Source organism: Hyposmocoma kahamanoa, unplaced genomic scaffold (assembly GCF_003589595.1).
Source record: "Hyposmocoma kahamanoa isolate Upper Pololo Valley unplaced genomic scaffold, ASM358959v1 211, whole genome shotgun sequence".
Classification (NCBI taxonomy): Eukaryota; Metazoa; Arthropoda; class Insecta; order Lepidoptera; family Cosmopterigidae; genus Hyposmocoma; species Hyposmocoma kahamanoa.
The window spans coordinates 1,922,983-1,934,303 of record NW_020653732.1 but is presented as its reverse complement, the minus strand read 5'-3'; the positions used below and the strand labels follow the sequence as shown (position 1 = coordinate 1,934,303).

At 35.8% G+C, this 11,321-nt stretch overlaps 1 protein-coding gene across 1 annotated transcript; it reads left to right on the top strand.

The window, feature by feature from the left end:
* Positions 1-47: 47 nt before the first annotated feature.
* On the top strand, positions 48-6,587 carry LOC113227519. The gene is made up of 3 exons (XM_026460455.1): positions 48-408; positions 2,387-3,104; positions 6,456-6,587. The coding sequence occupies exons 1-3, from the start codon at positions 68-70 to the stop codon at positions 6,585-6,587; spliced, it is 1,191 nt and encodes a 396-aa protein (XP_026316240.1). The 5' UTR covers positions 48-67.
* Positions 6,588-11,321: the final 4,734 nt, after the last annotated feature.

Sequence of the window (11,321 nt, the reverse complement as noted above, 5' to 3'; positions counted from 1 at the left end):
ATCTTCAAAAAAGAAAAAGAAAAAATCGAAACAGAAAGATTCGTCCCACTCTAAGAAGAGCCACTACATGGATGAGGAAAGTGAAATAAAGGAACAGTTAAACTTAATAAATGGTTCTTGGAAACTTGCGAGGTGTTGCCCGTCCTCAAAAGCTGCTAGGAGTCTTGCCTACAGACTTTTGTTTATGCAAAAGATCAAAGGCTTTTGCGAAAACGATGAGCCGGTACAGGAATTAAATTTCAATACAGTTTTAAATACGAAACAAAGAACGTATATACAGGGTATTGTGACAAATATAAACAAGAGGGAGGTGAAGAATGTGTACAACAGTTTTTTGGAGAACAACCTGTTCAAGGAGATCAGAAAAGTTTCCGACTTTTTTTATATCAGCGTCGTTTTCAGTGGGCAGTAAGTATTTAATTATTATTTTTTATGATACCAGGTGACGGGACGCCTGGTGGTAAGCGACACGTCTGTCCATAGCACTTGCAGCACCAGTTAGAGCCTTAAATCGCAAAGATCTGACACATAATTTGAAAAGTCCCATGTGCCTGTAATTTCACAAGCACCCAGCAGAACCGAAACGCAGTACTGCTTACAATATTGCTCGATGGAAGAATTAGGTAAGGTGGCAGTACTTCCCTGGACGAACTCTTTCACAAGGAGCTGGCTCTACTGCTACTAATACTGAGAAACCTGGGCCTTAAATGAGAGTGCAAGCTCGCTTGCACAGGTCATAGTGCTCTTCCCACATAACCAAGAGGTTAATAGGGAGGGGCACTATAAACAAAACTTCTGTAGAAAGATATGGGACTGACCGCCCCTAAAATCTGGCCACCCTAGGCCCGGGCCTACTGGGCCTTAGGGCAAATCCGCCAGTGACCTAATGGACGGGTCCTAAGAGACGGGGACCTTTACCACGTTTGCATACTGCATCCGATTCATGTGCGTTCCTAATCCGAGACTATACACATCTAGATAACTCTGACCCACTTCGGATGTCGCTTGTACACTAAGTCCTATTCGAATCCGAGAATATACGAATATCGCTTGTACGCTTGTCTCTCTAGGTAGGAATTGATACGAATAGGACGTATTGCGCAAACGATCTTAGAGACCCATTGACTTCTAATTATATGGACGTCGGGTCCGCGCTAAAAAGTGTCCGCACTTGTATGGCGCTAAAATCGTATACAGAGCGCGACACTCCGCTTTAGTCTTCATTTGTTCTACTGACAGCGCGATACTGCGATGACATTACAATTTAAATTTCGAATAGGTTGACTTGGGACATTTTTTTCGTGGTTTTTGTATTAGACCCGTCGTCCATTTATTTGTAAGTCAATGGTTATCAACATCATTTTCTTATTGGTTCTAATTTAAAAACATGAAAAAAACTTGATTTCCCTGCAAAAATGCTTTTGTTGCAAAAGTTATCCTGAAAAAATGAAAAACTTGAAAGCGTCGGAGAGTCAGGGTCCTCTTTATTTAAAGACAAAAGGGAATATTTCAATAGCCCAGGGATAGAATGATCAAAGTCACTTGAGGATAATTTAGCATTTTTAATTTGAAGAACTTTTAAATATTGTTGAGAAAGCCACACACAAATCGACACCTCCTACATAAAGTATCGTACGTCGCAATTGCCAAGTTTATAGGGGAGCGTTTTAAAGTTTTGAATTCACCGTAATGAGCATAACACGTGACTTTAGCATTTCTTCAACACACACACAGTCATGCGGTGTGCCACTACGTAGGGTCTCGCATTTTAAGTACCTAGGGCACTGGGTGACACAGAGTCTGTCTGACGACATGGACATTGACAGCGAGCGCAAGGCGTTGGCAGTAAGGTGCAACATGCTGGCCCGCAGGTTTGCACGTTGTACTAAAACCGTAAAGCTCACGCTTTTAAAGCATTTTGCCAATCTTTTCACACGTGCAGCTTGTGGGTCAATTATACATCGAAAGTGTATCGCGCCCTGTGCGTCCAGTATAATGGCGCTCTCAGAATGCTGTTGGGCCTATCGCGCTACTATAACGCTTCGGGAATGTTTACCGAGGCGCGAGTGGACTGCTTTAGTGTCATTTTGCGGAAGCGGGTAGCGTCACTAATGCGCAGAGTGCGGGGCAACACCAATGGCCTTCTTCGTACAGTGGCCGATAGGAACGGTGGGCCCATATTAAATCAATGGGTACGGGTACACGTCAATGTTAAGAGGATTTATATTAACATAGTTTGTAAGTATTTTGTTACTAACACTGGATATGTATATTTTGTCCGAAATAAAGATTTGAATTTAAAAGAAATAAAATGAATACAGTTTTAGGTAAAGAATTTTAATTTATAAATGTTGTATTTTTAAGGCTTATTTTGTTTTGCTTTCAGAAAAATCATTCTCCAAAAGAAATATTACCAAAAAAGCTTCACCAACCTTGACACTGAATTACCACCAACCAAAACTAACAAAAGTACCATAGTTTACGCCAATAACATTCCTACCCAAGATATAAATATAAAAAATGACAGTGACAGTGATGTCATCATGGTCAATGACAATATCAACATTGATAGAGACATTATAGTAATTTCGGATGATAACGATAGTTTGGCAGACATTACAACAACTGCCTGTGATGCTAAAGCGATAGGCATGGAAACAGATTGTGATAGTAAAGATATGTCAATTGATCTCAGTAACGAATCTATATTTTCCCTAAATGTTTTAGAAAATAATATTAAAAAGAATTGTGATTTAGAGAAATATATCACTGAATTAGAAGACGTTTTGAACGCCGAAGTACAAGAAAACGCTCTAAAAATTGCATTTAATGACAATCGAGCAAATAACAATACGTATATGAATGAAGTCAACAATCGTGACGAATTGAATTTGATTCATAATTGCTCAATATCTAGTAATAAGATTGATTTGAATTTGACATTCACCAAGGATATTGATGTTGATTTTAAAAAGCGTGTCGTAAACAATTCACACGCAAACACAGAACTTAACTATGAAAAAAACGATGTTACAACACAAAATGACATCCAAAATCATTTTGACATCAATGACAAGACAACTGATGTTAATAAACATGTCGAAGTAATAAGTCCATGTTCTGATGTCAATAAAGAGTTTTACAAAAGTTTAAGTGTATGTTCCAGTAAAAGATCTCGTTCTGATTCCGAAAATTCGGACATAGTTAATAAAAAATACAAAGGAAGTATTATCAAACGGGTGTCCGTAGTACCTGAAAACAGTGATGATAAAATAACCATAGGGTTAGCTAAAAAAGTACAAATATTAATTTCAACAGCAATTGACAACGCATCGTTTTTACCGCTCCTCCAGTGCCACGGAATTCAAAAAAATAGTCTAGTCTATAGTTGCCATAATGAAAAAACTTATTTATGGTTGAAAAAAGTAATCGATGTTGCTAGTGTCTTGAAAGTGAAAATTGTTGATGTTGTGGTTGAAGACGAAAATTACTACAAATTGAAAATGAAAATGAATAGTTTTATTGAAGAAAATTTTAGTAAATTTCTAAATAGGATTGAACTGTATAACGCCGGTTTAATAACGGACAAATGGAAATTAGTTAATAGGCAGGTTTTTCAAAACTTTGTCATAATTACTTTGTGGGTAGATAGAGATTCTTTCCAGTATATTTGTGATAGTAACTTTTCTTTGTTTGCGGGTATCGATAAAATTCAATTTTGTATTTGTTTTTCAACGTCGTAAAGTGATTTTTAGTTTTTTTTAACTTTTGCAATATGATTGGTAGTGGTGGTAGCTGGTTTGAAAATTCGTTACCACATCGTTTGTATAATGTAATTAATAGTTAATGGTTAAAACTTAACACCTTCGGACAATACAGCCTTCCGTTAGGAACTGAATGGCGAACTCCTGTAAGTAAAAACCTTTGCTATATATATTTTAAGTTTTTACGATAGTTTCGCACGCATTATTCAGTAATGTGATTTCAGCTTATTTCGCCATTTGCGGGCAAATTGCCAACATTTTGAAGTCGCTTTATTTGTTTCAACTTACTTTGTTATTGTGTTTTGAATATTTTTTATCAGTAGGTGCACTGAAAAATATATTTTTTATTAGTCTGTTCTTTCAGGTAGCATTACGTTTGACTTTTTTTTTGTTATGTTTTTGTAGTTCGTAGTATCGGCATTGTTGCGCATAATGTAAAACCTGAACTAATTTAACTGATCTCAAATGATCTCAGTCCATAATTTTTTGATTAGTAATAATTGAAAATGAAAACCCTGGGGAAAATATTTTTATGGTGAGGTAGGGTAAGAGGAATACCGGGGGAATAGGAACTTTAAGCCTTAACCCATAATCTAAAAAGTTAAGCTATATAGTGTCTCAGTCGATAGAACAGACAAACATATTAGTTTAAACGATTTCATAGAGATGTCGCTACGATGTTCCAAATCCAATTGACGGAAAAAAAAAACAAATTTGACAGTTGTGAAATCTTGAGAACATGAGGCCTCTGAAATACGATGATTGTTTCTTTTACCTCATCTTTTGGGGTACGCGAAACGATAATAAATTCGCAATTATTGAATTTAGTTAAAAAACGTAAAACAGACAAACAAAAGTTTAGTGTAGTTCAAAATTCTTATATAAGACTTTATTTTTTTTATTTTTTTTTTTTATTTTTTTTTTTACACTTTAAATCAGGTTAGTTAGTTAGTTAGTTAGACTTTATTTGTTTTTCCTAGAGCTCAAAACATTTGACTTAACCCCACCTGACTTTACGTTAAATTAGTTTTTTTTTTTATTTCATGAAACTGGATCTTCATTATTTTCTATCCATTAGATACTGGAAATTATTTAAGTAATGTCGAGCAGTGCTGCGTTATGCTTGCTATTACAGCTAAGTTGAGTCTTTGCTTTAAGGGCGCTTTTAAATTGGACGCTTGTAGAACACATGGACAGCGGCGCGTCTAGCGCTTCAGTCATTTTAGTCCACTAATTGAGACTGCAAAAGTGGCGCACGCATGTCAGGACTGTGGCGCAACAACTGGCAATAATCACAAAATCAGCAATGGCGCCACTGCAGCACTTATATAAGCTCTAATTTGAAGGCGCCCTTAGAACTGAAGATTATTAAGCGTGAAATAAAGAGAGCAGGTGAGAGTAGGGCGCGTGTTGGGTCGGTGGCGCGGCGGGTGTAATTCCGAGTATTTATATGGATGCGCCTGTTCCGCGCCCGCATGTGTATTGCACATATAAATAAACGGAATTAGACCCGCTCCCGACCCGCACCCGCTCTCTGTGTATTTCACTCTTTATCCATAGCGTTACTGGGCGTTATAGGAAAAACGCGGTAAATATTATTTTCTAAAGATGTTATTGAGTTTTTTTTATATTTCTATATTTTTTTTATGAGTTTTTTATGTCATAAGTTGACATTTTTGAAACGCATTATTTTTGTATTGACTGAAATTTAAAAATAAACGGGTAGAAAATGTAGCGGGGAAAATGGCGATTGAATTATCGGTTATGGCTAACATGATCATTATTTTTAGGATTAAAAATGTTTAATGATCAAAAATTACAAACAATAACTAATCTTGTGTAGTCTGGTGATCTGGTTTTATATATTTTTCGCTTTCGCGCTATTTTTTTATAATTAATATAACGTGCATTCTGTTTAATCAAAGCGGGATATTGTTACGTATTTTGGGGACAGCGGGACACGAGACTTAAAAGCGGGACTATAGACATGGTCATGTTAGTTATGACGAGTAAAAATGAGTAAAAAGCATCTGCCCTCCTTATCTATAACTAACGTATTCCACATTTTTAGCGAAATTGTGTTGTTAAAATGTCTGGGATTGGCGGAAAATCTCTAACCGCTTGCTTGATATCTTATTTAGTTTCAGTTTATTGCTAAACAGAATCAGTGCAATTGAAATATTTTTAAGTGACAACAAAAGTTTAGATGCCAGTATCTCGAAAGTGACCTAAGTGCAAGTGCGTTAGTTGTGACAACGAGGACTTTTGTTGGCAAACATATTTTCAAAGCAATGTCTGTTTAATTTGTGAAGAGTGCCTATAACGGTGCAATTATTCGTCTAGATTTGTCTCTGCCATATGAATACTAAAACTGCTTCTGCGAAAATTGGAACGTTTTTTCATTCGTTCACATTTATTCCAACCGACAAAATAGTTCTGAACATGATAGGTAAAAAGCGATGCCTCACGGGCGCTGCCGATGCGTTGCGTCGTTGCAATGCGGAGTACAAATAGATGCCCCGGCTGCGTGAGCTAAGTTAGCTTAGCTTCGTTCGCGGAGTGGTATGCGCTTTACGCATCCCAACACCCCTCCCCATTTCATCTCCTGGCCCTTATCCCATGCACCTGCATTCGCATCGTGTGGCAATTGGTTCTATTTTATATGTGGTACAACGCAACGTCACCGTTCAGGCGTCGGCGTTGGGCCGTCACTACGCAATGATTTCAACGCATCGGTTGGCACACGAGCAACGTAGCACCGTTTACTTACGCATCGCAGCACCCCTCCCCGCTTCAACACCTGGGCCCTTGTCCGATGCGTAAGCGTTATGTCGCCGCGTGCAGTTTTCAATATCGTGTGGCATGTCATTCTTATTCATGTGTAATACAACGCAGCGTCACAGCTAAGGCGTCGCAATGCTGCAATGACGCAACGCATCGTGTGGCATCGCTCTAGGTCCATATTGTGGAATTCAGAGATTTTACAACATTGTTTTAGAATGTTATACGAAATGGTAAAAGACATTATTCCTATATCGTCGTTTGTTTTATATTTAACATATTTTTATTTAAGATTGATTTTAAAGTTTTTTTTGACGATACGATTGATTTTTAAATGCTTAATTAAGAACCTTATTATCTTTAACACGTTCATAGTCCATGACTCTTCAGTGTCGCATTTATACTATTTAAATGTCAAATATTTTGGTTGGACTCGTACAATCAAAACACAGATTTTTTTTAATTTTGAGAATTGTGTCTTTTATATGTACAATTTTTTTTTATATAATATAAGAGTAAAAGAAAAACCAACACTTTCACACAAGTTCCGGTGGGCTTATGGGGTTGATTTTGGCCTTTATATGGGGGATGTAGTAAAAATTACTATTTAGCACTTATCGTTCTTTACCTCTCATCTACAGAGTGTAAAAATAAATGTGAGATAAATGTGATCATGATAAATAAAAACCAAAGTACATTTGTAATTTGCATTATAGCATTGAAATAACTAGCTAAAGATTTGTTCTCCCAAAGTTTTTCTCCATTGTAACATTTTGCCGTTCTAAGAGCCTATGCACATGACGTATTTTATACGCGCTGATGACGCGCATCAAACGCGCACACACCGCGTTCCAAGCAAGAAGCTTATAATACTCCACTAGAGTTTACACTTTAGTAGTTGCTTCATTTCAAAAATTAACTGAAATTACCAAACAAAACTAAAATTAAAACTACTACTCTTAATAGTAGCATAATGGCGTCTGTCGAGACAACACTGCTGGCGCTAGCTTTATTAGTGATTTTTAAAAAGAAAAAAATGTAAACGTAGCCCCTCCCTTGCCCCTTTCCTCAGTCTTGCAACGCGATGTTTGATTCGACGCAAATGCACTTCGAACGCGCGTTTGTATCGCATTTTACGCGCGTTTGAGTCGATACAAACGCAACAATCAGCCTTTCGAACGTCTTCGACGCCGTAAACGCGCGTCGTCTGCGCGTATAAAATTACATCGTAGTTCTATTGTGCAAAGTCAACCATTCCATGTAGTAGATTCACTTTCACAACATTGTAACTCGGCTAGCAGTATTTTATACCCTGTAAGATTTTTTGTTGATTGTACTTTTTATTTTGTAGAACTGACAGCTTTTTTGCTTTATTTATCTTAAGTAAATGTTGATTGATTAAAATGCGTTTTGTTTTTCCCCATTAACTAAATATCGACTAAAGCAAGCTCTAATTGCTTCCCTCGAATATCCAAAGCCGGATCCATTTTATTTTTCAAGTTACACAACATTGTATTTAGGTTTATACCCAGAGATGAACAGTGGATAAAAACTCAATCCCGCTCGGCTTTTATCCAAAGTGCCGGTTTTAACCTATTTCTGCTCAAAATTGTGGGCGGAACCCATTGACTTACAATTATATGGACGTCGGGTCCGCGCTAAAAAGTGTCCGAACTTATAGGGCGTTAAAATCGTATGCAGAGCGTCATTCACGCGTTAGTCTTCGTTTGTTCGACTGACAGCGAAGCAAGCAAAATTAGACAGTACTGCGATGACATTACAATTTAAATTTAACGTTTTAGCTTTTTCATATTCCTTTACATGTCACTACGTTTAAATAGGTTGACTTGGGACATTTTTTCGTGGTTTTTGTATTAGACCCGTCGTCCATTTATTTGTAAGTCAATGGCGGAACCCATATTTTTTATCAATTACAAAAGCATTAAACATAATTTTACTTGGCGCTTTCAAAAAGACGCTTATAGAAGCACTACAGTGGCGCAACGTACTTCACTAATGGTTACTGCATAAGTGGCGCATGCGTGCTGCGACAGCGTTCCCAGCTACTGTATGAAAATAATAGTGCACTGCAACGGGCATTTTAACGCACCCTAATGTTACCAGCACCCTTATTCTTCAAAACCGGAACGCAGTAATGCTTGGCGACAGAAATAGGTAAGGTGACAGTACTTCCCTGGGCACCCTTTTTCACAAGGGACTACTACTACTAATACATAATATATTGTGTGATTTTTTTTTAAATGGGGAACTGTCTTAGGAACCATTGTCTTTTTGTGAAATCAATTTTGGCATAGTCAATTTCTTGGACAAGCGTTGGACAATTCACGCTTGTCCAAGAAATTGAGAAAATGAATAAAATTCAAATCAATTTTCAAAATTTCAAAAAAATTCAGATTTAAAAAAAATCGATCAAAATTTTTTTAGTGCTAATCGACTCAGTTTCAAGTAGGGATCATTTCGTTGTATTGGACGTAAAAATCGGGATAGCCCAAATTGGTCAGATTTTCATAAAATATTTTAGTGGTTCCTAACAGTTTCAGATTTTCCCATACTGTCCCATTTAAAAAAAACACTTCGTATATAATAAGAATCTACGCACGTGCTGGAACTGCCCCGACACGACTCCAGGTTCTTTTTAGATGGATTTGAATGAAGAAATTAGTAGTAATGTACTAATGAAGAAATTAGTACTTACATGGTAAATTTCATAAGTCTTATTTAAGCATGAAAGTTTTGATTTCATTCATAGAATCTTTTCCTGAAAAGTTGACATTTTGCAGATGTGTCCTTATTGCACCAAGGGTGCGACACTATTAAATTTTAACAAAACTCGATTTACAACAAATATTTAATTGTAAAATGATTATGTTTATGGGTTTAACCTGTTATAAGCATTGTTATAACAAGGCGATATGTTTTTCGGATAAGTAGATAAATAAAACAACAGGTTATCTAATAAAAAGTGTACTTAAACAATATTTCTTAACAGTCTTTTTGACACGGAAAGGGTTAAAGTATTACAGCACAAGTTTTAAATATAAATAAAAAACATTTTGCAATATAATCAGCTAATCTTGCAGACTGTACTCAAGTTTACATATCTTATATATACAAGATAATAAAGTGCAGAATTTTTTTAGCACTAATATCAATGTGAAAAGGCTGACAAGTTTATAGTAATACAACAATCTTATGGCAAATGTAAGTAATTTTTATTAAAAAAAAAAGGAACCGAATTCAAACTTTGCTTATATGTACATAAAAATTGGCACTAAAAAGTTAACAATATCGGTTACTGGAACGTGACCGGCTTCATCCCCTAGTTTGCCACCCTTACAGATGGCATTTTTTCTTCAATTTTAAATGGAACCAATACTGCGGTACCGTCTTTCAAACATAAAAAAATCATCAAAATCGCTTCACAAATGCCGGTCGGTTAAAAAGTGTTTAGAATTAGTTATTTATTTCTAACGGTTTTGTTCTAAATTAAAAAAAAAACAAAAACAAACTATGCTTCTGAGATTCAATTCCTGATTTTTGTGGAGTACACATTGCATTACAAAATATTAGCAATCATTGAAAGAAAGAAATCTTTTAAACACAATAGAAGATACATTTGAGAATTTGTGAGAATTATAATTCAGGGTAAAATAGAAGGAAAAAGAAAGAGAGGAAGATCAAGAATGGCGTACAGTGAACAAATAAAGAAGAACATAAAAGTAAGCACATAATAAAGAGGTAAAGTTCACATAAATAACATTAAAGGAGGTTACACAGACAAGGGCATGGTTCTAGGATGATAAGAAAAAGTTTTCCTCTGTTTTACAAATTCAAATAGTCAACAAGGCCAGCTTCTGCGTATTTGGATGACAAGAAACCGTGGTAGTGACCAGCTTTAGCTCATGCAGATAGTGTCATTATAAGATATTGTAAATGTATTCAACCCCAACCCCTTCAGGGGACTCTGCCTTACGAATGAGCAGTAGAGTTTAATCAATATGACCATTTAAGCGTAATTTGGTTATCAATGAAATAAAGATCATTTGAATATTGAATTTTAGGACTTATGGTAATGACTTTCACACTTCGTCTAACCATTTAACTTTTGACATATGCATGCCTACGAAGTTCCGTAATTATTGATATACAACACCGTATACAAAAAAATGCAATACTTCCTGGACCCTTATTTTTTAATTTTAGTGAATAGATCTGCTCTTTAGCCCCGATATTTATCGAGTCAATTGATTATGTAACAAAGATTATTCAAGATGATAAATTTTGGTACCTGTCTAATAAATTATAATGAAATCAAATAAATTATAAATAATTGTAATAAAAATTTACTGTTTTTTATAATGAATCGTCGGCTTCTTCTCCATATGAACGGGAATCTTCACTTGAATCATTATTATACTTAATTATTAATTCTTGAGTACACAAATTCTCAAACGCAACATCACGGTCCCAATCAGACAATATCTTCTTTTTTGAACCAGGTCGCATTCACGATTACAACTTCTTCATAAATAAAATCGATTGTTTATAAGAAACCGAATCAGAAACGCATTAAGACATCACTAATTGATTAGAATTAGAGCTGTCAAAAGTTAATTTTTTTTCTTCTTTCCATAAAGGAAAAGGCAAAGGTTTTACACCATACAGCCAAGTCTTGGTACATTATTCTTTTTTGGTACATGAAGTTGAATTATGTTTCTGTAAATATGGTCGCCACAAAGAGGATAGGCAATTTGA

Excerpts from the sequence above, each read along its gene's own strand:
- LOC113227519 (XM_026460455.1), top strand. The coding sequence starts at position 68 with ATGGATGAGGAAAGTGAAATAAAGGAACAGTTAAACTTAATAAATGGT. Across the intron at positions 409-2,386 it reads AGCGTCGTTTTCAGTGGGCA|AAAAATCATTCTCCAAAAGA; the intron begins GTAAGTATTTAA and ends TTTTGCTTTCAG. Across the intron at positions 3,105-6,455 it reads ATGTTAATAAACATGTCGAA|GCGTCGGCGTTGGGCCGTCA; the intron begins GTAATAAGTCCA and ends GTCACCGTTCAG.